We start from the raw sequence: 24370 nt of genomic DNA, 5'->3' as shown, positions 1-24370 counted from the left end.
GGTTACCGTGAAAATCTTATCGGCTTCGGCAGCAAGCTCGGCGCAGTCTGTAATGTCGGATCTGGCGAGGGCAGCCTGTACCTGCTCAGGCATTTGGTAGAGGAAAAGCTCCCGGAAGAGGAAGCATTCCGGTTCGGCACCCAGGAGCGTGAGCATTTGGCTCATGAGCTCGGATGGTTTGGAGTCCCCGAGGCCAGGCATCGTGATGAGCCGGCGAGCGCGCTCTGACTTCGAGAGCCCGAAGACCTGAAGCAACCGCGCCTTAATCGCATCATACTTGCTGTCAGTAGGAGGACTACCGAGGAGGCTGATGATCCGTGAGGCAGTTGCACTGTCGAGGGCGGAGACCACGTAATAATAACGGGTCTGATCCGCGACGATGTTCCTGATGGCGAACTGGGCTTCAGCCTGGATAAACCAGGCGTCTGGTTGTTGCTCCCAGAACTGTGGCAGTTTCAGCGTGACGGCGGCGTTCGTGTCCATGATGAATCTTCCATGAAAATTGTTCGTAGAAATCGGGGTCACCAATGTAGGAACGGAGGTTCCTATCGAAAAGACTGAGTTCGACTCAGGCAATTAAAACAATGAACTTTAATGGAACAAAACAGGTTTTAACTAGAAACTGCTGGAATACATCAACTACAGGTCTGCTCTCCTTGAAGGCTCCACGAGGACTGATCCCCTGGCCTGAAGGCTGACGTCATCGCGTTCTTCCCGCCATTGGGGAATCACGTGACTAACGGCATGACGTCATCACGTTGGAACCACGCTGTACAGGTAACTAGACATTGTACAGTCAAACAGTGTAATTAAAGGTACAGGCACAGACAGTAACTACATTGCTGTTAAAGGAATTATGTACAACCGCTCTGAGTCCTTTGGTGGCTCCGCCACAATAAGCCCATTTTAAGATGATCAAATTTTTTAATGTTGCTCGTAATCTGATAACACTTAGGCCTAGAAATTCGGTGGGCTGCGCCACCAGTTAGCGCCCAAAGAGGGCACTTAGTGGGTGTTGCACCACTGGCCACGCCTCCCGTGAAATTTAGCAGGGCGCTAATGGCGGTGTTAGCCTGTAGCGCTGTGCCACCACCGATGACGTCATCGGTGTGCGCAGCGCCCCGCTACCGCCCCGATCGCGATATTTGGTCGCGCCCTCCTCTGTAACGCCGGTTGCAATTTGCGACCGGTTCAGGAGGACCTACCTGCGGCGATAGTGGCGCTAATTAAAGGGGTGGTGCGGGGCGACCATTTTTTTTTGCTGGCCGCCTGCCAGCACCTCCTTGCACCGCTGTCCCTGGCCTCCTGAGCCCCCCCCTCCCCCCGGGCAGTGCCGGCTGTGTCCCAAGTGCCCGGCACTTCTCCTCGGTGCCGGGCTCTTTTGCCGGCACTCGCGATCTCTGATCGCGCTGGTGCAGGCCCCTCCCCTTTAAGAAGGGGAGGAAGGCCTGCAGTACCGCAGCGCACCATGCCACAGCGTGTGGTGCTGCGGCACGTTGTGCTGCGATATTCAGTTGCAGAGCCCCAAGAGGGATGCGGGGCGCCTCAAACAGCGCCCCGCTTCCGTTTGGGGCGCTGAAACTGAATATCGGGCTGGCGCAAGCGGCTCCGTCCGGAGCGGTAATTCCGGCGCCCAGGCGAGGGGCGCCACCGAATTTCTAGGCCTTAGTGTTTTTGTGTGTCAGCCTTGGCTCAGTTGGTCGCACTCTCACCTCTGAGTGAGTAGGTCATGAGTTCAAGTCGCATTCCAGGGAGCTGAGCACATAATCTAGCATGGCACTTCAGTGCAGTATGGAGGGAGTGCTGGACGGTCTGAGGTGCTGCTTGTGATGAAATATTCCATTCATCACTGCCTGTGACTGTGGTCGGCTCCAGTGTCATTTCCCTTCCCCCAGTCCTCATTGTATTGTTTATTGGAATGTGCTGGAATGTGCTGTGTGTAGGGCTCTGCCCATACCTGGCCCCTTTTGTAAGCTAGCTCAGTCTGGCCTCAGTCTCCAGAAGGAAGATACCTCTCTCTCTTACGTGTTACTTTCTAAGTTAATAAAAGCCTTGTTTTGTTTCGCTAACATCGAGTCTCGGAATTATTGAGGCACATCAATTTTATTAACTTATTTTTCAACACTATGGATCAACTCCTGAAACCCGAACGTTTGGATTTGGATCAACATGCTCCGGACGCATCAGCACGCTTCGGACACTGGTTTGAGTGTATGGAATTCTTCCTGGACAATTCCGCAGCCGTCAAAGACGCTACGGACGCTGCGAGGATGAGACTCGGAATTCTGCGGAATTGGGTAAGCCACCGGGTTTACCCCCTCATCCAAGACGCCGATACGTACCTGGCCGCCTGCGACATCTTAAAGGCGCATTACCAGCAGCCTACGAATGAGGTGTATGCTAGGCATCTGCTCGCTACTCGCGCACAGCGACCTGGGGAATCGGTGGAGGAGTTCCTAAGCACCCTGAAAATGCTTGGCAAAGACCAAGTGCCGAGATGTAAAAGCCGCAGTGTACACTGACGAGCTTGTTCGTGATGCCTTTATCACAGGCCTCAGCTCCACTTACATCCGGCAAAGACTGCTGGAAAAAACGGGGTTGGACCTGAAACAGGCTGCGGACACCGCGCGATCCCTGGATGTGGCCCAGAGAAACTCAGACGCCTACTCTTCAGCCCGCGCCGTCCACGCCACCACGTGTGCACCGAGGGCGCCGCCATCTTGGAAGGCATCTTCCCAGCCCGACACTGGCGGGGCCCCGCTCTCCCCCCAGAAGCCCTACGACAGCCGCGACGCGTCAGGGACCTAACTGCTACTTCTGCGGGCAGCCAAACCACACCAGAAACCTGTGCCCGGCGAAAGGCACCACCTGCTTTAAGTGCGGTAAGAAGGGGCACTTCGGGAAGGTGTGCAGAGGGAACCCCGCCGGAAAACCCGCCACCGCCGCATGTGCGCCGTGGGAGCGGCCATCTTGGACGCCATCTTGCCCGACCTCGTGGGGTCCGCCATCTTATGAGCAGACAGCGTGGACGCCATCTTGTATCGATCAGGGCCCTACAGTGGCATCGGTCACAGTGGACCAGACCAGGCCGCACCCGCTATCCAAATCAATGGTGGACATCGAGGTAAACGGGTGCCGGGTTAAATGTTTAATTGACAGTGGAAGCACGGAGAGTTTTATCCACCCTGAACTGGCACAGCAACTCTCCCTAAAGGTGGTCCCTGCTCAGGGTACCATCTCTATGGCTGATAAAACCCAGACATCGACCATTCTGGGTTACTGCACGGTACAATTGGGCGTTAACGGAACTGTATACGATAATTTTAAAGTATTAATCATGAACCTATGTGCGAGCGTGATCTTGGGCCTGGATTTCCAGTGCAACCACCAAAGCATCACGCTCAAGTACGGTGGGTCCCAGCCGCCCCTCACAGTGTGCGGTCTGGCTACCCTGAAGGTAAAACCGCCTTCGCTATTGGCGAACCTTACCCCTAACTGCCGGCCAATAGCGACCAAAAGCAGGAGGTACAGCTGGGAGGACAGGCGGTTTATCGCGACCGAGGTAGACAGGCTCCTGAAAGAGCGCATTATTGAACGCAGCAACAGCCCGTGGCGCGCCCAAGTGGTAGTGGTAAGGGGTAGCGAGAAGAAACGGATGGTGATCGACTATAGTCAAACGATCAACAGGTACACCCAACTAGACGCCTACCCGCTACCCCGCATATCAGAAATGGTGAACCAAATCGCCCAATACCGGGTGTTCTCCACCATCGACCTCAAGTCAGCGTACCACCAGCTCCCTATCAGACCAGAGGACCGCCCGTACACCGCCTTCGAGGCGAACGGATGCCTCTACCAATTCCTCAGAGTCCCCTTTGGGGTGACGAATGGGGTCTCGGTTTTTCAGAGGGAGATGGACCGCATGGTTGATGACCACCACTTGCAGGCAACCTTCCCCTACCTCGACAACGTCACCATCTGCGGCCACAATCGGCAGGATCACGACTCGAACCTCGAGAGGTTCCTGGAAACCGCACAAAAACTCAACCTCACCTACAACGAGGACAAGTGCGTTTTCAACACCACGCGCCTCTGCATACTAGGCAGCGTGGTGGAGAATGGGGAAATCGGACCAGACCCCGACCGATTGCGCCCCCTACGGGAGCTGCCCCTGCCCAACACTCCCAAAGCCCTGAAAAGGTGCCTGGGGTTATTTTCTTATTATTCCCAATGGGTCCCCAACTACTCCGACAAAGCCCGCCCCCTCTTGAAAGCATCCTCTTTTCCGCTCTCTGCTGAGGCCCACGCCGCCTTCAAAAGCATTAAGCAGGATATTGAGCGGGCCACGCTACAGGCAGTGGACGAGAACACTCCATTTCAAGTGGAAAGTGATGCGTCTGACTTCGCCTTGGCGGCCACCCTCAACCAGGCGGGGCGGCCCGTAGCTTTCTTCTCGAGGACCCTCCAAGGGCCCGAGATCAGACACTCCTCCGTGGAAAAGGAGGCCCAAGCCATCGTGGAGGCAGTGCGCCACTGGCGCCACTACCTAGCCGGCAAACGCTTCACCCTACTTACCGACCAGCGGTCGGTAGCGTTTATGTTCAATAATAAACAGAGGGGGAAGATTAAAAATGATAAGATTCTTAGGTGGCGGATCGAGCTCTCCACCTTCGAGTACGACATCATTTACCGGCCAGGGGCCCTTAACGAATCCCCTGACGCCCTCTCACGAGGGATGTGTGCCAGCGCCACCGGGGATCGGCTACAGACCCTCCACAACGACCTCTGCCACCCAGGGGTCACGCGGCTGTTCCACTTCATAAAGTTCCGCAACTTACCCTACTCGATTGAGGAAGTTCGGCCTCTGACCAGGAACTGCCGCACTTGCGCTGAGTGCAAGCCTCGGTTCTACCGCCCAGATAGAGCCCACTTAATCAAAGCTACACGGCCCTTTGAGCGGCTCAGCTTAGATTTCAAGGGCCCCCTCCCGTCCGTCGACTGCAATGTTTACTTCCTGAACATTGTGGACGAATACTCCCGGTTCCCATTCGCCTTCCCCTGCCCAGACATGACCAGCGCCACGGTCATTAAATGCCTCAACAGCCTGTTCTGCCTGTTCGGTATGCCGAGCTACATCCATACAGATAGGGGGGCGTCCTTCATGAGTGAAGAGCTACGCCAGTACATGCTGTCCAAGGGGATCGCCACGAGCCGTACCACTAGCTACAACCCCCGGGGTAACGGCCAAGTGGAGCGAGAGAACGGGACAGTATGGAAAGCAGTCACTCTAGCTCTAAGGACCAAGGGCCTCCCTATCTCCCGCTGGCAGGAAGTCCTCTCGGATGTGCTCCATTCGATACGGTCGCTATTGTGTACGGCCACTAATGCCACGCCCCATGAACGAATGTTTGTCTTTCCCCGGAAATCCACCTCCGGCGTATCCATGCCGTCATGGCTCTCCACCCCAGGTCCGGTACTCGTGCGAAGGCATGTGAGGGGCCACAAGACGGACCCTCTCGTGGAGCCAGTACACCTACTCCACGCCAACCCCCAATACGCATATGTCCGGCACGCCGACGGAAGGGAGGACACCGTGTCCATAAAAGACGTCGCCCCAGCCGGCATCGACAACAACCACGGCAATAGCAGCAACAACGATCACAGCAACTCTTACCCACCCACTACTCTCATCACCCCCGGAAGAACATCGACCAACGGCACCCCCACCAACTACCCCTTCAACAACCCTGGCGGCACCCCCGGCAGAGACCCAGGAGACTACCGGGGACACCCAGCCGACACCCGCGGCACCACAACAGCCACGTCGGTCGCAGAGGACTATCAAACCCCCGAACAGACTAAATCTATAGAAGGGGTGAATGTGATGAAATATTCCATTCATCACTGCCTGTGACTGTGGTCGGCTCCAGTGTCATTTCCCTTCCCCCAGTCCTCATTGTATTGTTTATTGGAATGTGCTGGAATGTGCTGTGTGTAGGGCTCCGCCCATACCTGGCCCCTTTTGTAAGCTAGCTCAGTCTGGCCTCAGTCTCCAGAAGGAAGATACCTCTCTCTCTTACGTGTTACTTTCTAAGTTAATAAAAGCCTTGTTTTGTTTCGCTAACATCGAGTCTCGGAATTATTGAGGCACATCACTGCTTTTTGGCTAAGACGTTAAACCAAGGCCCCGTCTGCCCCCTCAGGTGGATGTAAAAGATCCCATGGCACTATTCCAAGAAGAGCGGGGGAGTTCTCCCAATATCCTCCACCAACATCGCACAGAAAACAGATTATCTGGTCAGTTATCTCCCTGCTGTTTGTGGGGCCTTGCCTTGTGCAAATTGGATCCCACATTACAACAGTAACTACACTTCAAAAGTACTTAATTGGCTGTAAAGTGCTTTGGGATATCCTGAGGTCGTGAAAGCTTTGTATAAATGAAAGTTATTACTTCTCTTTCAAAAAAATTTATAGGTTAGGGAGAGAATATTGAGTTCAGAAAATTTCCCATTTCTGATCACTATCCAACAACCTTTGCTCGCAGTGCAACTATCGGGCCGGGTTAGGACAGAATAAGGCATAGCTTTGATGCCCATTGCATTTGCAATGCCCGTCAACATTCACTGTTTAATGTCTCGTCTGAAGAATGGCCACTTGATCAAGATACACCACAGCCAAACTGAGTGAGACTCCCTGGAGAAAGGGATCTCACTCCACTCCACTCCACTCAGGAGTCGGGCCAGGCCTTTGGAATTAGTCTGCATTTACACTGTGACTAGTGTTGATGTGAAGCAAAAGTGTTTCACGCTGACGCTATGTACGAACTGCAAATGCACCCTACAGTAACTTAGCAAAGTGATGGGAAGCAGCAGCATTAAAACTAAAACCTAATTCTACTGTACTCTGATAGCAAACCTAATCACTTTTAAATAGTTTGTTTCTTCAGACTTTTTTCTGCTTTTTAAATCCTTCAGAAATGAGAATTTATGGCACACTGTACCAACTGAAGAACTGGCTGTATTGATTTCATGTTCGCTATTCCATAGACAGCACATCTATATATTGAATGAGGAATAAATTGTCTTTGTATCACTCGGCAGCGAGGTAGATTTGTGTGTCAGGTTTGTAAACAGTGAGGTTACTGTGAAATGCATTTCTCAGCAAGTGCCACTTGCATGTGCTTACTGGAAATAACATAATGAAGCAATTAAAAATAAAATAAAAATATGCCCTTCTAAAACAAAGGCCAGGATTAATTCTGACACCAAATAATTCATGGATGCATTATTAATTGTGTGCAATATTCATTGTATATAACATTTGCTTTAGAACCTGAATGTATTCCTTTTCATGAAGACTAATAAGTAGTCCATAACCTCAAAACTGACCCCAGTGTTTTAGACCTTTATTGGCCCATCATAAATAACCTTTAATTACAGGTTCTGTAACAAAGTGTGGATGGTAGAGGACAGCATGCTACACCGTTTAAATTTTTTTAAATTGAATGCTTCAGAAACCTTAAAATTGATTATTTGAGCAGAATAGCTACAGGGCTGTACTCGTTCGCAGTCACTGAAATAATGTGCTTGGTGAACCCTGTAAAGAATTTATGGGTTTTGACTGACATTTGTGATGCCACATGAATGATAGTGTTTCCAGACTTTTTTTTAAATGTAACAGCTAAGCTTGAAATGTGTGGAACTCAGTAATTTCATTGTGGACAATGTAATGAATAGAATAATCGTGTTGCACTGTCAGTAACCTTTTAAATATTCAAATATGTTGCATAATATTGGAGGCCTTCAAAGAATTATATCTTTGTGCTTAATTTGAAGAGAGGGTAGTAATAAAAAGATAGTGTATAAATACTGGAGTACCGTTTGTTACTTAATAGGACTGGAGTATTTTTTGTGAATTAAATTAAGGCAGCTGTTAATACAGTCCGTTAATTACTTACAGCTGCTGCAAGAATCATTAATATTGAAATTTTGTTTGAATCAAAATCAAATCAACAGATCAAATAAAGAATTTAAGAGGAAAAAGTGAAACAGAATTCCATTAGTAAAGTTGTGAAAGTGTCCTGTATGTTTAAAATGTGGGTCTTGTAGACTTCATTTTTCCACCAATTATTTTGCATGTTGCCTGTTACCTATCTTTTCGATATACTGTGAACAACTCCATGGATTGAATTATGTAGAATCTACAGCACAGAAATGGGCCATTCAGCCCATCTGAGCTATACCATTGTTTATTCTTGACATGTGCCTCCTCCCACTTTAATTACCTCTTCCCATCCAGCCTCCCCTTCCCTCGTGTATACGTCAAGCCTCGCCTTAACTGTGTCAATGCGATCTACTTCAACCACTCCATGTGGCTCCGAGTTCCACTTTCTGTAAACAAGTTCCTCCTGAATTCTTTATTTGATCTGTTAGTGGCTATCATTTATTTATGCAGCGACAGCTGTGGCTCAGTGGATAGCGCACTCTCCTCTGAGTCAGAAGGTTGTGGGTTCAAGTCCCACTCCAGGGATTTGAGCACATAAATCTAGGCTGACACTCCAGTGCGGTACTGAGGGAGTGCTGCATTGTTGGAGGTGCCGTCTTTCAGATGAGATGTTAAAACCGAGGCCCCACTCTCGCAGGTGGACATAAAAGATCCCACTGCACTATTTCGAAAAAGAGCAGGGGTGTCCTGGCCAATATTTATCCCTCAATCAACATAACAAAAACAGATTATCTGGTCATTATCACATTGCCGTTTGTGGGAGCTTGCTGTGTGCAAATTGGCTGCCACGTTTCCCACATTACAACAGTGACTACACTCCAAAAGTACTTCATAGGCTGTAAAGTGCTTTGAGACATCAGGTGGTCGTGAAAGGCACTATATAAATACAAGTTTTTTTTATTTTATGCTTCCTTGTTCTGGACTCAGCCAAGGTGGAAACAGTTTATCTAAATCCACCCTGTCAAACCCCTTCATGATATTAAAGACCTCCTATCAGGTGTCCTTTCAGGCTTCTCTTTTTCAGAGAAAGTAGTTCCAGCCTGCTCACTCTTTCCTGATAGCTGCATCCTTTCAATTCTGGTAACATCCTTGTAAATCTTTTCTGCACTTTCTCCAGTGCTTCAATATCCTTTTTGTAGAATGGAGACCAGAACTGCACTCAGTACGCCAAGTGTGGTCTAACCATGGTTCTTTATACATTTAACATTACTTCCCTGCTTTTGTATTGTATTCCTCTAGAAATTAACCCCAGTACTTTGTTTGCACTCTTTATTGACTTATCAACTTGTTTTGTTACTTTTAATGATTTCTGTATCTGTACTCCCAGATCTCTGCTCCTCTACCCAATTTAATGTCTTGCCTTCCAAGGAATAAGTAGCCTCCTTATTCCTGTTGCCAAAACTTGGATCTCCTTGCTGGGACCCACCCCAAGTTTCACCCTGCATGTATTTCAATTCTATATCCTGCGCTAAGTACTGTTTGCCCATCACATTCGACCTCGCCAGCCTCCGTTGGTTCTCTTATCCAAATGTGTTAAATTCCAAATCATCGTCCTTGTTTACAGATACCTCTGTGACTATAACCCCACCTTCCCTCACATTGGAATGCCTTCTACACTAAAGGAGCTAAACTAAATGCAAGTTGTTGGTAGTGGTTGTAGTGAAAAACTATATAGCTTTACGGCTTATTCTTTAAAGCAACAGTTTCCTCCATTTATTTATGCATAATCCTGTTTTTTTGTTATGAACGGAATTGTCCATGTGCATACGGCCGTGCAGCTTAAATGCATTGTTACCCTACATTTCCCTAAAGTAACTTGGTGTTACAGCACATGAACATGAACTTCTAGTAGACAGTGGTGTATAAAACCAATGGAAATTAATTTATGCTTGAGGTGAGTGCACAATATTGCAGAACAAATACACAGTGCCTTTTACCTGTAGAGTGCTGGCAGGTCTGTGGAAATTGCTACATTCCTGAGCTAGCCATTTTGAAAATCTTCATCTCACACACTTAACACATTAAATCTTAATATTACAACAATGCTAGGCTGCTTAGCTGTCCGGAATAACTTTATTACTGTCTTACCAGCTCTATATACACCTTTAAATTGAGACTAAAAAAGTTAACACCTCCACTTGCCTTGTCTTCCCTAATTTTTCCCATTCCCCCTCACCTTTATTTTTATTTTAACTTTACTTTTGCTATATTTCTGTTTGATCCCATCTATGCATTCTATGTCTCTTTTTTTACCTTTTCTTCTGTCCAGTGCCCCTGGGCCACAATATCCATTTTGCAGGTGGCAGTCACATCAAACAAATTAGCCTGCAGTTAGCTGATAACCAGGTCCAAAGGTGGGCAGGTTTTTTCTTCCAGTTAATAGAGGTCTAAAACTTTGAAGAATGATTTTGTTGTATCTGTGACATGACCACCTGAGTCTTTGACCAGTTTTTCTAGCTACCGAGGTATCCACAACTTCTATGGCCTAATCATGCCCGGACAAGATCTGTGACATGGAGTTTCTAATAGTTTGTCACAGATAAACACGTTTGTTTACTGTGAAATCAGTTTCTGAAATATGAATAAATGGGAAATACTTTTGTCCTATTTATAATTTTTTGTACAAGACCATCTGGATTACAGAGATTTATGAAATGTGTAAAACTATTTCCTGTGGCATTTCACTGGTAGATAGCTGACCCTTCACCCTTGAGAGAGGCCTTTGAGGATTTTATGCTGCATTCTGGCCTCGGGATTAGTAAATCATTAAGAACGCAAAAGGGTTTATTTAACAATCTTTAAACAAGCTGTCTAAAACTTTATAATGGTGACCCCTTTTTGACACTTGTATTTACTCCTAAAATAGTTTTAATTTGTCCCACGCCCCTCTTTCTGTTTGATTTATCTTAAGATCAGGCCATTAACTTTTTGGAAGCTTGCGTTGAAGTGTTTTGAAACATTGGTTATTTGGGAGTTTTGTACAGTGATACAGCCACAGGTGTGTAATACAGGGTTTCACTGAATGGATGTCTGAATAATCCTAATAATGTGTCTAGGGAGGAAAAAAAGCCCCTAAAGACTAAAGATCCATGCAAAGATATTTCGAATTTGCAATAGATACTTCAGTTTTAATTAACTTGGACTTAAAGGAGGATGTAGCTTTATAATTTATTGGCCCTGAAATTAGGATCGGGGGCTTGCCGCGCGTGCAAGCCCCCGATGTGCACTCACCCTGCGCGCCGACATCTGAAGCCCGGGCCTGCTTGCATTTCCTGTCACAGGCCCAGTTCAGCTGTCGGCGCGATGTGCTTACCTGATCCAGCAGCGTAGTTAGTGCGATGTGCCGGCTGGGATCAGGTGCGCACTGTGCAGCCAATCGGGAGGGGAAACTCATTCATGAGTTTGACAGTAAGAGCTGTCAAACTCATGAAAAGTATGGGCTGCCAAAACACTACTTTAACTTTAAATAAAATTTTAAAAAACATCCCACTGATTATATTAGCTATAAATAAGTTTTTTAAAATGTTTTAAACAATTAATCCATTTTTTGAAAAAAATAAATTTTTAAAAAATAGGGTCTAAAACTAAACTTACTATCCTGTAAATTCTTTAAAAATAACAAACCTGTGGGAAAAAAAATTTCTACATTGTGCTAAAAGCCCACTTACCTGAAAAATGAAATACTTGCGTCTTGTTTTTCCACGCGTAAAGACCGGAGGCCTTTACACGCGCGCAACTCTGGGGGGGGAAAAAAAGGAATTTTACTACGCACGCGCTGCCTGTGCAGTCGTGCGCGTACTGCCTCTTAACCCCTTGGGTCAGAGGACAGGAAATGCCGGTTTTCAGCGCATGCGCTGTGCATGCTGAAAACCGGCAATTCCTCCGGGCACACGCGTGAGTACCCCGTCCTTACTCACGCGTTGTGCCCGAAATTACTGGGCCAATACTTGCGATGGGCCTCCTTCATGCTTTTTATTTGTTACTTAAACTTTTTAAGTATCTACAGATCTCCTCCATTGTCATCTAAAAACACTGATGTCAGTGACGTAGATATGCAGTGAAGGAATCCCTTGATTCAGTATCGCTCCATTCCAATCTACAACACCAAACAGACAAAATAGGGTTTCACAGAGAAACTTTATAAATTCAGATACAAAATTACTTTTTCTTAGTTACTTTTTTAAGAATTTACTTTTTTTTAATTTACTTTTTAAGATGTGAAAAGGGCTTTATTAAAATTTGAGGGCTCTGCACTTACACTGCTACACAAGTGGAGCCAGTATTTCACACCAGGAACTTGAACGCAAAATCTAGGTTGACACTCCAGTGCAGTACTGAGGGAGTTCTGCACTGTCAGAGGCCCCGTCTTTTGGATGAGATTTTAAACCCTCTCCTATGGCACTATTTCAAAGAAAAGCAGGGAGTTCTCCCCGATACCCTGCCAACATTTATCCCTCAACCAACATCACTAAAAAACAGATTATGTGGTCATTATCACATTGCTGTTTGTGGGAGTTTGCTGTGCGCAAATTGGTGCCGTATTTCCTATATTACAACAGTGACTACACTTCAAAAGTACTTCATTGGCTGTAAAGCACTTTGGGACATCCTGAGCTCATGAAAGACACTATATAAATGCAAATTGTTTCTTTTCTTTCACTGGCAAGGGTAGTAAAACAGGGATGCAAGAGAGATACAGGAGGTTCAGTAAATGACAGACACCTATTTATTGTTGCTATTTTCATTAGAAAAACACTGCTCTAAGAGTTTATGGGTAAATATATCTGTTCAAAGGCAAGCCACGACAATGCTGCCTTTCCCAATTGATCTGAGTGGGTTACTTCTACAACAGTGTTTCCTAAACCCCAGGTCTAACTAAACATTACATGCACGCAAATAAAAATCTGATGCTCAAAAGAAGCAACAATGGAAAATTAACTTAAAACTATAACTCAATACACATTTCCTAAATAAACAAATGCCTCTGTATTTACAGATATCACTGTTTAACAAAGGTTCAGGAAAGGTTTCTTTGTACTATATTTTTACCATGTTAACTTTTACATTTCAGATGAAGGCCATCATATCAGTGGTCGTTGTAGTTGTCTTGCTAGTCATCATCAGTAAGTATGTTTGTCGTCATGCTCCAGTTGAAATTCCTGCTCAGCCATACTATTCTGATGTGTATATGTCAAGGGAGATTATATTATTTATTTCCCTGTATTCTGGTAGAAAGGAAATAAACTGCTTTCATTGCAGTGTGTGTCATGGGTAGCTCTTCTTCTATGGCTATCTTTATTAGACGTTTCCCATTTTTCCCTTTATCACATTGCTGTTGGTGTCTAATTTTTTTTTTTAAGCACTACTATTAAGAATAAGAAACACCTAACAATGACTCGGGTCTACAATCCATATATCCACTGACCATGGAGGAAGCCAAAGTACTTTTTTGAGAAAAAGTTAAATGGGCAAGATAAAATTAATTATTTGTAAAACTATTAAAGTTGAATTGTTTTTCAGGGAACATTGGAAGAAATATTAGAATACAGAATGGATTCTTTTAAATTCTCTTATTGTTTTATTAATACTGTCCATTTTTAAGGAGCCACTGTCCATATTTACTGGTAGATAAGTTTTGCATTAGGGAATAGGAGAGTTGTCAGCAAGTTTCTTTTAGCCGGTGTTAATATTTTTGTGGTGTAATGCGTGTTTTTCCAAACAACGAATGAAAACATTTTGTTAACAAGTGGTTTTCCATATCCTTGCAGTACCTGTAATTTTGAAGAATCGCTCATGATGACAAGACGTGCACATCGTCAACGCAGGAAAGTTACTGCCTCACTCTCTAGAAACTACTTGAGATACGTGCATAATATCTCAGTTATTGTAAATAGGAAGTCTGTTTCTGTCTGTCTTTTGCAGAAGAAAACTGCAATGAGTAAATTTCTGGAATAGGGGACCAGTACATTACATAACTGCTATCTACATGAAGGATAGTCTATTTCCTTTTAAGTGTATTGCGTCATTGCCGTGAATGTTTTTTTACCCTTCACTGATGATTCTATTACTGTGAGACCTGGTATCTAAACATGCTGTCAACAATTTATTTTTTCCCCAATTTTCTCTCGAGGGCACTGGCTCACCTTTGGAGTATGGTTCTACAGATGCAGACTCCCCTCAGGGTACCTTGCTCAAGTGGGCTTTCTTCGTGTGTGAATCTAATCAGTGAGTGCTGGTACGCTATTGGACAGCAGAGGGCATCACAACAAAGTCCAATCCTGTCCCCTCTCTCGAATGTGCACATGCATGGATAGGGATAAGGGGGGATTTCTGGCAATTTTTTCCCCCCTCCATAGAGTACTGAGGCTAATTGTCCAATCTTCCATCCTGGCTGAGATCCACTAACTATGTCTAATCCCAGGATTGAGCCTGGGACCTTCCCTGGTCTGTGTGGTTCAGTGCTACACCAGGTGGTGCAATAATCCACTAAGCCATTAGAGAAGCAGTTGAAATATATGCCAAACTGAAGGAGACTGAATGGATTCTACAGTGAAGCAAGGGTCAGTGCTTTTTAGCACAAAGTCCCCTATTTCTGAGCAGAATCTATTCAATCATACACTATTATCTATTCAAAGATTATTTGGACTAGTTTATAATAAATTATATGCAACCATGCTCTGACTGTGCCAAACTGTTGTGTTTTAATTTGAGTGCTCTTTTAGCCTGTATGTTGTTTTAAAACATTTCTTTATGCTCCAGAATTTTGGAGTTCACTTTTGTTTTGTAAAAAAAGCTTTAAAAATAAAAACCACAATGCCTGACAGATCAGTCAGATTGCCACTTGCACACAGTGTTTGGTGACTGGATTTCACTTGTATCCCAGTTTGGTGGGACATCAGGAGTGAAATTATCTGTAACAAGCATTCTCGCACAGTCCATGCCGTGGATCAGCTGCAGTGTGACTACATCTATGTAAAGTTAACTCTTTAAGATCTTAAAACATAAAGTTTTAAAAGTGCTCTGACAACTTGCTGTGTTGGTTTTATATTTCTAATGCTAGAAAAGAGCTGACTCAATTTTGACATTAACATTTCACTGGCAGGGGTTGGTGAACTGAACTAATTGCGTACACCTAAGGGGAGCTCTGCTGGCCCCTGGCTCGAGAGGGTATAGTTGGACAACATAACCATGGCTGAGAAATACTCCAGCTGTAGTGCTGCTGTGTGGAGTGTAATGGGACATCAAAAATGGAGTAGCACAGCTAATTACATGCTCATTTACTCTGCTTTTTAAAAAATGTAAAACGCTTCAATTCTTTATTGATTCTACCATTATTTCTTTGCTTGGCTGTCATCTTTTAAAAGTATCAGTGTAGCAATTTGAAGTTCTTGGAAAGCTTCCTAAGTTAGGCCTGGAAAAGAAAACTGTCAGTATTGCTTCTATTTCAGGTCTGTTACGCACCCACGTATCACACTTTGTTCCAGATGCAAAATAATGTTTAAAAAGTATCACAGTTTTTGTAATTTACGTAAAGTTTCAACCATCTACAGATTGACCATGGCGACTTACAAATAGGTACAATTACCTAGATTTGCCTATTTAAAGCAGTGTCAGATTAGCAACGAAACAACATAACCATGCTCCAGACCCCACACCAGCCACATGATGACCAATGACATCAGAGCCGCTAGTATCAAACTAAAATTCAGACGTTTGTGATTTCAACAATGTTTTTAAAATAGCTCAGACTTAATATTAATGGAATATTCTTCATTTGCTTGCAATGGCTGTTGGTCAGACTTTTATTGCACATGCACTGACAGCCCATACTATTCTTTGCTGATTTCATTTCCAAGTTGAACCAATTACCTTGAGGTGTAGCGGGGCCTTCAAATGAGGGTCAAAAGGAGCTTAAAAGTTTGTGCGAACAGAGAGGAGTTTTACAAGTTTGTAACCAAGAAAATCAAGTACTCTGGAAAGTAGCCAAGTGAAATACAAGATTGTAAAACAGTAGACATCCCCGAGAGTGCTTACAAATGTAATTTGTTTGTGAATGAGGTGGGTTTATGTGGTAAAATTGCATTCAGCTTCCAAAAAAAGTACAGGTTAGCACAGAGAGAGAAAATGGTATTATGCTTTCTATGTGTTTCACGTGAACTTTAAACAATTTTGCCTCTTGGGAATGTTGAACAGAAGGTGTTGGTCACTAATGTCCATTAGTGATGGTTGGGAGGAAATCTGAGCTGCAGTTATGATGCACTTTATGATGAGATTTTTGGGTGACTAATGTATACCATGCTATATCATCGCACTGAGAGATGAGTATAAAATGGAATCCAGATATAGTGATTGATTTGGCAAACGATCACTAAATTCACCTGAGCGGTACAGCTGAAGGCAGGTCTCCTGTGATCCTGCATGTCCCCATTCATTTTGCATTGAAGACCGAGCTGGGTGATGGCACTGGGGGCAGTCAGGAGTTGTGGAAGAGATGTTTGTTTTTTTTTTAATTACCATTTTTATTTTGTACATAATAATTGGTTAGAAGCGTTACAGCCTTAATCTGCGGACATGCTGACACTGTTTGGCAATGCAGGTGAGGCAGTGGCATGTCAATTTCAGGCACGAAGAAGCAGCACTTCCCACATGGTATTCCAAGTCTACACTTTGATTGCTGCTTGCGAGGCAAGAGACTCCCGAACTGCAGCAATGGTCGCTGATGGCAATGTTGGCACCAAGAGATAAGTCACTTCACAAGCCCAATTTTAGTCCTTTTCCAGCCCACCTCTTGAGAGATGTGCCTGATTTCATGAGAATTCCCGGAGGAATCAGCCAGTTTAGCTTTATCATCTTGGGGATAACTGAATCCCGACTGCGAATGAATAGGCAGCCTTGGAAAGTGGTCAGTACAACCAGCTTGTACTGATCACAAGCACTGGAAAATTATGGTGTTCACTGTACTTGGAGGTTTGGCATTTAATAACATCCACATTCTACTGTAATAATAGAGTGGGCATCATGAATGATCTGGACATGTCCTTCAACAAAGTGAATAGGAGCATCCAGATAAGTGAAAATGTTAACTGTGCGATGTCATCCTCTTAAGTGTGGAACTAGTTTTCCAAAAATGTTTTATTTGTCTGGGTTGCTCACTTGATGTGAAGCATGCTGGGATACAAAAGATTCTTTACTTACAATATGGTTTAAAGTACTGAGCATGACCTATACACACATTATACCACTGACAAATAATGAGCTGATGCACCAGCCTCTCAAATAATTAATGTGTATATACTAATATTTGTAAAAGGGAGATTAGGGGTTATTGATCGGCTGCTAAAATGTGCAAAGCGATAATTTTTTTTTAAAAGAACATTGCCCTTTTGTAATCTTACACGTTGAATATGCATTTCCACTCCATGCTGTATAGTTAGCAGAAATGTATTGTATTGGACTGTGTATAAAGCTTTTTTGGATACTAGAATTGAATAAAGGAGGAAAAACACCACACTGAAGCGATTTGTTCCTAATTGTTAGTTCCTCTGTAGTCACTATCAACCAGTTTCAAAAGGTTGTGTAGGCACATATAAGAACTGTAGTGTTTATACAGCTTTTCTCTGTTTCTACCCACAGTCATAGATTCATGGTCTGCAGATCTGGTTTGTTCAAGTCCTGTTGACATCAACCATTGACCTAGAGCAAATACAAACTGAAATGGGTTTCATTCGTAATCAAAATCAAGGGTAACTCCTTTCTCAGTGCAGTTTAAATTGTACTCTTTGTAATTCAGTATTGAACCCAATTAAAATTATCCACATAATGAGGAATTCTAACCATGCTTACTTTTTCTCCCTCTGTACAGTATTTGTGAATCTTCAATTTGTTCGGAATATGCCTGGAACATGTTTACAACTTTGTGCGCTTGTACTTCCTTCTTCCACCTCGCCCCCCCCCCCCCCCCCCACCCACCCACCCACACTCCCTGCGCCCCAGCACCATGGACGGTTCCTTGGGCAAGAGGACAGACAGGTGCCATACTCGCAGGACTTTGGCAGTGCCATTTTGTACATGATTACTGCAAGACAGTCTATGAGGTGGCTTGGGTCATTTTTGTACCACGGTTTTCCTCCTTCCCTCTGTGGCAGTGCCTTGCCTCTTGCTCAGCTCCTCTGTTGACTGTCCACCTGTGATTGGCAACTGACTGGGTCACACTGAACACAGATCTACTTATAAAATCCATGGTGCAGGCTTTTGCTTTACCAGTGCAATGCATTAGAGGGACACACTTTTCATAAGTCATTGCTTCTGACAATTGTTGGGGTGCAAGAGTTTGTTTAATATCATTCACTGTTAAACAGTTTCATAGAGGTGGTGTGGTGGAAATTGTGAAGAAACCAAGATCTTCTGAAACAAATTGGAAATATTTAGGGAGCTTGACTTGCCGAATTTTATTTTGTGCTGTAACTGTTTTAGTGCAATTGTATTTTTTAGTCAGTATGTTTGCATTGTGCAGTCCATCTTTCACTTATTGTGTATAATATATCTGGGTGAATACAAGGACAGTTTGACAGCATGCCCTGAACCACGAAGGGAAACTACTGAGTGTTGACCTAATTTCCAGGTAAAATATTAAATCCTTTCATTATCTGTGATTTTTTTTAAAATTTTTGTTGCAATATGATGTGATTTGAATGTTTTGATTCCTTTGGAAGTTGTACTGAGAACTGTGAAAATAAAAAGTTGTGCACTATCACAAACCCTATTCTTACTTAAAAAGAAAGCATATACATTCTGAAAGAGTAAGAATATCCCAGGCTTACTGGTCTCTGAAATTGGTTCTCCTCGAGTTTCAAGGTAAAATTCCAATAAATCAATTAATTAAAATCTGATTGCCATTCAATAACCAACATTACGCACCTGGTTGTTCTGGTCCTCCGATTAATGGATAACAAAGACAAATTGTTAAATGGAAACTGTAATTTCTATATATCCAGTGTCTAAGGTAGTAGTGGCAGAGGAAGCAGGTGCCTTTATTTCTATAAATAATACAATTCCTGCAGCTATGCTTATAATTACTGTGAAACAAGATTCTGCACAATAATTTTTGCACCAAATCAGTAATGTGTCCAGACCACACTATTTAAACCCAAAGTATCTTGAACCAGTTTGTTTCTGAAAAAACAATAAAACTATAATCACATCTTTTTTTTTAATTAACAGTAATGAAAAGAAATTCACTTGGGTGCACTGTTTCTGCAGATTTTTCAACTTGACCTAAATGAATTGGTCTACTACTTAATTGGATGTGGCAGGAATTAAACACAATGGAGACAAACACATAGTTTTGTGAAAGAGTGCTGTTTGTAAAGGGACAAAGATGCTAAATGACTCTTACCTTTCTGAACTAGCTTGGTCATACATATATTGACCTAGCCTAATCCCCAGTATATTACACTCAAAACCACTGCTTCCAGCATGGAGCAGAGAAAAATGCATGTGGTAAGAAGATCACATGTAATTTGAACGCGTAATCCAAACTGACAATTAAGTGTAGTACTGAGGGAGTGCTGCGCTGTCAGAGGTGCCATCTTTCGGATAAGACGTTAAACCGAGGCCCCGTCTGCTCTCTCAGATGGGGATAAAAATTCTTGTGGCACTATTTTAAAGAAGAGCAGTGGAGTTCTCCCCGGTGTCCTGGCCAATATTTGTCCCTGATTATCTGGTCATTAATCTCATTACTATTTGTGGGATCTCACAGTGCACAAATTGACTGCCGTGTTTTCCCCCATTCCAACAGTGACTGCACTTCAAAAAGTATTTCATTCGTTATGAAACGATTTGTGACGTCCTGAGGTTGTGAAAGCCGCAAGTTCTTTTAATAATCAAGAAATATTTTGTCGTCTTAATTTTTCCTTCAAATAGGCCACTCCTAACTTGTTTTCTTTGTTTATCAAATCTTTCACTATATTTCTAGCAACTCAATCTCATTGTTTTAATTATCAGTTTATTATCATGCTTCAGTTTTCACCAAAGTTCAGTCTATACTAATAATCAGAACAATTTGGATTAATAAGTATTATTTTCCTCTCTAACTCCAATTGCAAGGACCGTCTGGGACCACGGATTTATACATGACTGCGGTTAATAATTCTGCAATCAGTTCAATTTGAATGATTTCTCCAAGGTGAAATGCCTCATGTCTATGTGGTGGTCTTTCTGGTGGCCCAGCCAAGAACAAACAAAATATATCCAAATGGAGCATTTTAAAAAGGATATTCAGTTATTGAGGGGGTAGAGAGAAAGGCTACACGGTTGGTCCCAGAACTTTAAGAGAATGACGTGTGAGGAATGATTGACTACCCTGGGTCTTTTCTCTCTTGAAAAGAGAAGACTGAGAGGGATATGATGGTGTTTAAACTTATGAAAGGTTTGGACAAATTTGATTTAAGTTTTTAAGCCGTGTATAGAATTTATTAACAAGGGACCATAATTACAAATTAAGGACAACAAAAGAAAATAGAGGAATGTGTTTTACTGACAGGATGGTACGTACGTGGAACAGATTATCCGCACAGGTGGTGGAACAAGAAACCTTAATGGGTTCCAAGAAGGAGCTAGACAGGTTCTGGTCCACAGATGGAATTCAGGGTTATTAGAAATGCAAAAATGGGAATACTGTGGATAGGTGAGCTAGATGGACGAAAGGTTTTCTTCTGCCTGAAACTGCCACTATTAAAGCAAGTTTGAATAACAAGAGTCCACAGATTTTTCCATTCATTCATTCAGTTTTTTAAAGGACTCTTCTCTACATGAAGGCTTCAGTCCTGTCAGAGTTTCATGTTAAGGGACAAGTAAAATGACAAAGATGTAATTTTCAAAATTGAAGAGAGAAAAATGAATGGCGAAGACTTGACTTCTGTCACTAGTGTCATGCTAGGTATGAAGTAGCATTGGTGGATTTATGTTGCTTGTAGTGTTAAAAAGCTTTAAAATTAGGATAAAATGAGTACTGCTAAGGGAAGAGCTGTTTCCCCTGGTTGGAGAGTGTAGAACTAAGTGTCACAGTCTCAGAATAAGGGGTTGGCCATTTAGAACTGAGACGGGGATAGGGTGGGATATGTGTTGGTGTAGGGGTTACGGGGATCGGGTGGGATATGTGTCGGTGCAGGCTCGATGGGCCGAAATGGCCTCTATCTGCACTGTGGGGTTTCTGTGATTCTGTGATGAGGAAAAATGTCTTCATGCAGAGGGTTGTGAATCTTTGGAATTCTCTACCCCAGAGGGCTGTGGATGTTCAGTTGTTGAGTACATTCAAGACTCAGATTGATAGATTTTTGGACATTAAGGGGATCAAAGGATATTTGGATCGGGTGGGAAAGTGGAGTTGTAGAGATCAGCCATGATCTTATTGAATGGCGGAGCCGGCTCAAGGGGTTGTATGACCTACTGCTGCTTATGCTGTTATTATGAAGAGCTCCCACACTTCTGCCTGAAGTACGCTTTGTAGGTACGAGATGTCTTTTGACAGACTGATCTCAGCAAATGTATTTCTTGTTTAAGTGAATGTGGGTGACTCCCAAATATTGCAGAACAGCTTCTTGGTAGCTGTGGTTATGAATAGAAATTTTACGTAACTATCCTTCAACCAAGGATTCTCAGCAGTTTTCATACAACAATGCCTTGGATAAGTTAATTTCCATGACACATGAAAAGATTAGCTGTTCTTTAAACCTTCATATAGACATCTGTAAAACATAATTCAGTGATCTACTTCTGGTAAATATGTTTAAAACTGTAGCAAACAATCAAATGTAATGTGTAAAACTTTTTTTATTATCCTATTAAACTTTTACAGTCACCTGTTTAGCTACATGGTTAGTGTTTTAACAGCCTGTTAGCCATACATCTACCACAAATTCAAATCTATTTATCTCAATCATTCCCTAGTATCTTAACCATTTTATTTTGACCCTTGCACAATAGTGAGACTTGTCAGAGGTGCCTTTCTTTCGAAGATCCAGTCTGCCTGTTCAAGTATATGCAAAGATTCTATGGTGTTGTATGTTGATGTCAATTCTATTCCGACAGGTGTAATCTGGTAGAAATACTGATACACAAGGAATTTTATCTTGTACATGGATCATATCTTGAGTTTAGCCAAATACTGTAGATCACATGCCTTTGTTACAGGTTTACAAACTGCCAATTCAACCTAAGGTCTAACCTTAGGACCACTTGTAACAAATTATATTAGAAGAGGGAACCCCAATAGGAGTGTGGTAAGAAGGTAGATCAGAAAATGGCCTGATAACCTTGGGGAACAAATTAAAACGTACTTCTATTTGTAAAATCAAGGAGTTGCTACAGTAGACTAATGGTCGTGTAATAGCTGACTAAAATAAGTATGGTGCAGTTATCCCCCATTTTTTCAACATCTAAAAGAGAACTACCAGCTCTGTAATGCTTTGTGTACAGAGCTCCAATTGGATGTTAGTTCAATACAGAAGGGCTTCCCATCTCCTGACTATGTTAAGGAAATCACATGGTGTAGGTTTAAGCATCATCTTGTATATTATTTCTTTGTGTGCTATCAAAACCTTAAAAAAGTACAGAAATATTGTAAATGTGATGCTTTTTTGCTAAATAATAAGTTTCCTGGATCCCAAAGACTAGATGGTAATGCAGAACCTTTCTGTGCCACTTGTGCATATCTAATGCTATCCAGTGCGTAACCTCCTTACAGTTACCTTTCCTCCTTTATACCCTTTTGTCTGCACATCATTTGACTCATAATACTGTGATAGTTACCTCTAGCTCTACTTTAAGTAATCCTTGTAATTGTTTCCTTGGTTCAGGTTCTGAAACAATGCTCAGTTTCACTTACCCAACTAAGTTATCCTTTTGCATCCTGATATTCAGAATGGAGATGCATTGAAACTACAGGAAACTTTGTTATATCCGGCACCGACGGGACCGAGCTGTTGCCGATCTATCAAAACTGCCAGACATACCAGCGTTAATGTTGAAGCATACGGAGATTTGCAGCTCCGTATCTGGCAACAAACACTGTTGCTTAGCAACAGCTTCTAAACAGTCGGCCGTACCTTAGCGTCTCTGTAGCTTAGCAACAGCTTCAGAGAGACTTTGCAGAGCCTGACTGTTGGAAAAAAAAAAGCCACGAGAAGAAAAAAAACCCACGAGAAGAAAAAAAAACCTAACAAAACGGCTCCTGATTTCTGCTGGTAGATCGAGGTTTCCGGACATACAACCTCCGGATAAACCAAAGTTTCCTGTACTTGGTTTCTGAATATAGCTATATAAGCAAGTCATTTTCAAATATGTTCAGAAGTAGCTTCCTTTTATAGCCATATATCTAGACTAAATCTAGTGCAGGGCTGTTCTAATAGTTAACTACCAGGCAAGGCTATTTTAGGGGGCATAGTCTAAAAATTAGAGCCAGACCTTTCAGGGGTAAAATTAGGAAACACTTCTACACACAGAGTGGTAAAAGTTTGGAACTCTCTTCCGCAAACAGCAATAGAGGCTAGATCAATTGTTAATTTTAAATCTGACATTGATTGGTTAACAAAAAGCAAAGGTATTAAGGGATATGGGCCAAAGGCGGGTATATGGAGTTAGGTCGCAGATCAGCCCTGATCTCATTGAATGGCAGAACAGGCTCAAGGGCCTACTCCTGTTCCTATGTTCCTCGTGTGCCATGTAAGTAGGTTCAAGAAAAAATTAGGTGTGTTTCTGGAGACAGAAGGGAGTTAGGATTATATGAGAAGGGCTTGATCTGTCGAAAAGGAACAAGGTGATTAGACCCAATGGACCTTTATATTAGAGCTACTGTTAGTCTGCTATAGTTACACTGTCCACACTTTGAACTTTAATCTACAGTAATTGTCAATTGAATTACCATATGTTTTATCAATACATTTTTCAGTGTGGTTTATGGTTCATATATCTCTGCTCGGCTTTCCTGCCCTTTCAATCACTTTATTCTCTTTCACCTCTCTTTTATGTTACTTGAGAGTGAAAAAAGGCACATTTCTGTCCTAATGCTGTTTGGAGCTGAGTTCATATTGAATTACCTTCACTAAGATGTTGGCAGTGTTAAGGTAGTGAATGACTGCCTAATATCTTGCCCAGTACTGACCTAACTTACCTAATATTCCTTTCACTTACTGCAATTATCACTGCATGATTGAAATAACACATTGTTAACACAATCTTAAAGTACATTTGGGATGTAATCAGCTAGTGCTGCACAACAGGTGCCTGTACTTTGATAATGGGCTGGAGAGGGCTTTAACAAAAATTCTCAGGCTAAATGCCTGCTTAATTCTCCTTGCATCACATGTGT

General features: G+C 43.1%; 1 protein-coding gene across 2 annotated transcripts in view; it reads left to right on the top strand.

Annotated features, from left to right (window-relative positions):
- vamp4 (vesicle-associated membrane protein 4) overlaps nucleotides 1-18761 on the top strand; it is a 91517-nt gene extending 72756 nt beyond the window's left edge. For both annotated transcript variants that reach the window (XM_085982309.1, XM_085982310.1), the window contains exons 7-8: nucleotides 13076-13127; nucleotides 13773-18761. In XM_085982309.1, the coding sequence (XP_085838435.1) occupies nucleotides 13076-13127; nucleotides 13773-13801 (81 nt within the window). In that variant the 3' untranslated portion in view covers nucleotides 13802-18761. The remainder of the gene's footprint in view (nucleotides 1-13075; nucleotides 13128-13772) is intronic.
- Nucleotides 18762-24370: the final 5609 nt, after the last annotated feature.

This window comes from Somniosus microcephalus, chromosome 3, assembly GCF_052327205.1.
Source record: "Somniosus microcephalus isolate GS21.2 chromosome 3, FLI_Smic_1.0, whole genome shotgun sequence".
NCBI classification, from domain to species: Eukaryota; Metazoa; Chordata; class Chondrichthyes; order Squaliformes; family Somniosidae; genus Somniosus; species Somniosus microcephalus.
The sequence above is the reverse complement of the archived record's forward strand: the minus strand, read 5'-3'. Positions and strand labels throughout refer to the sequence as shown.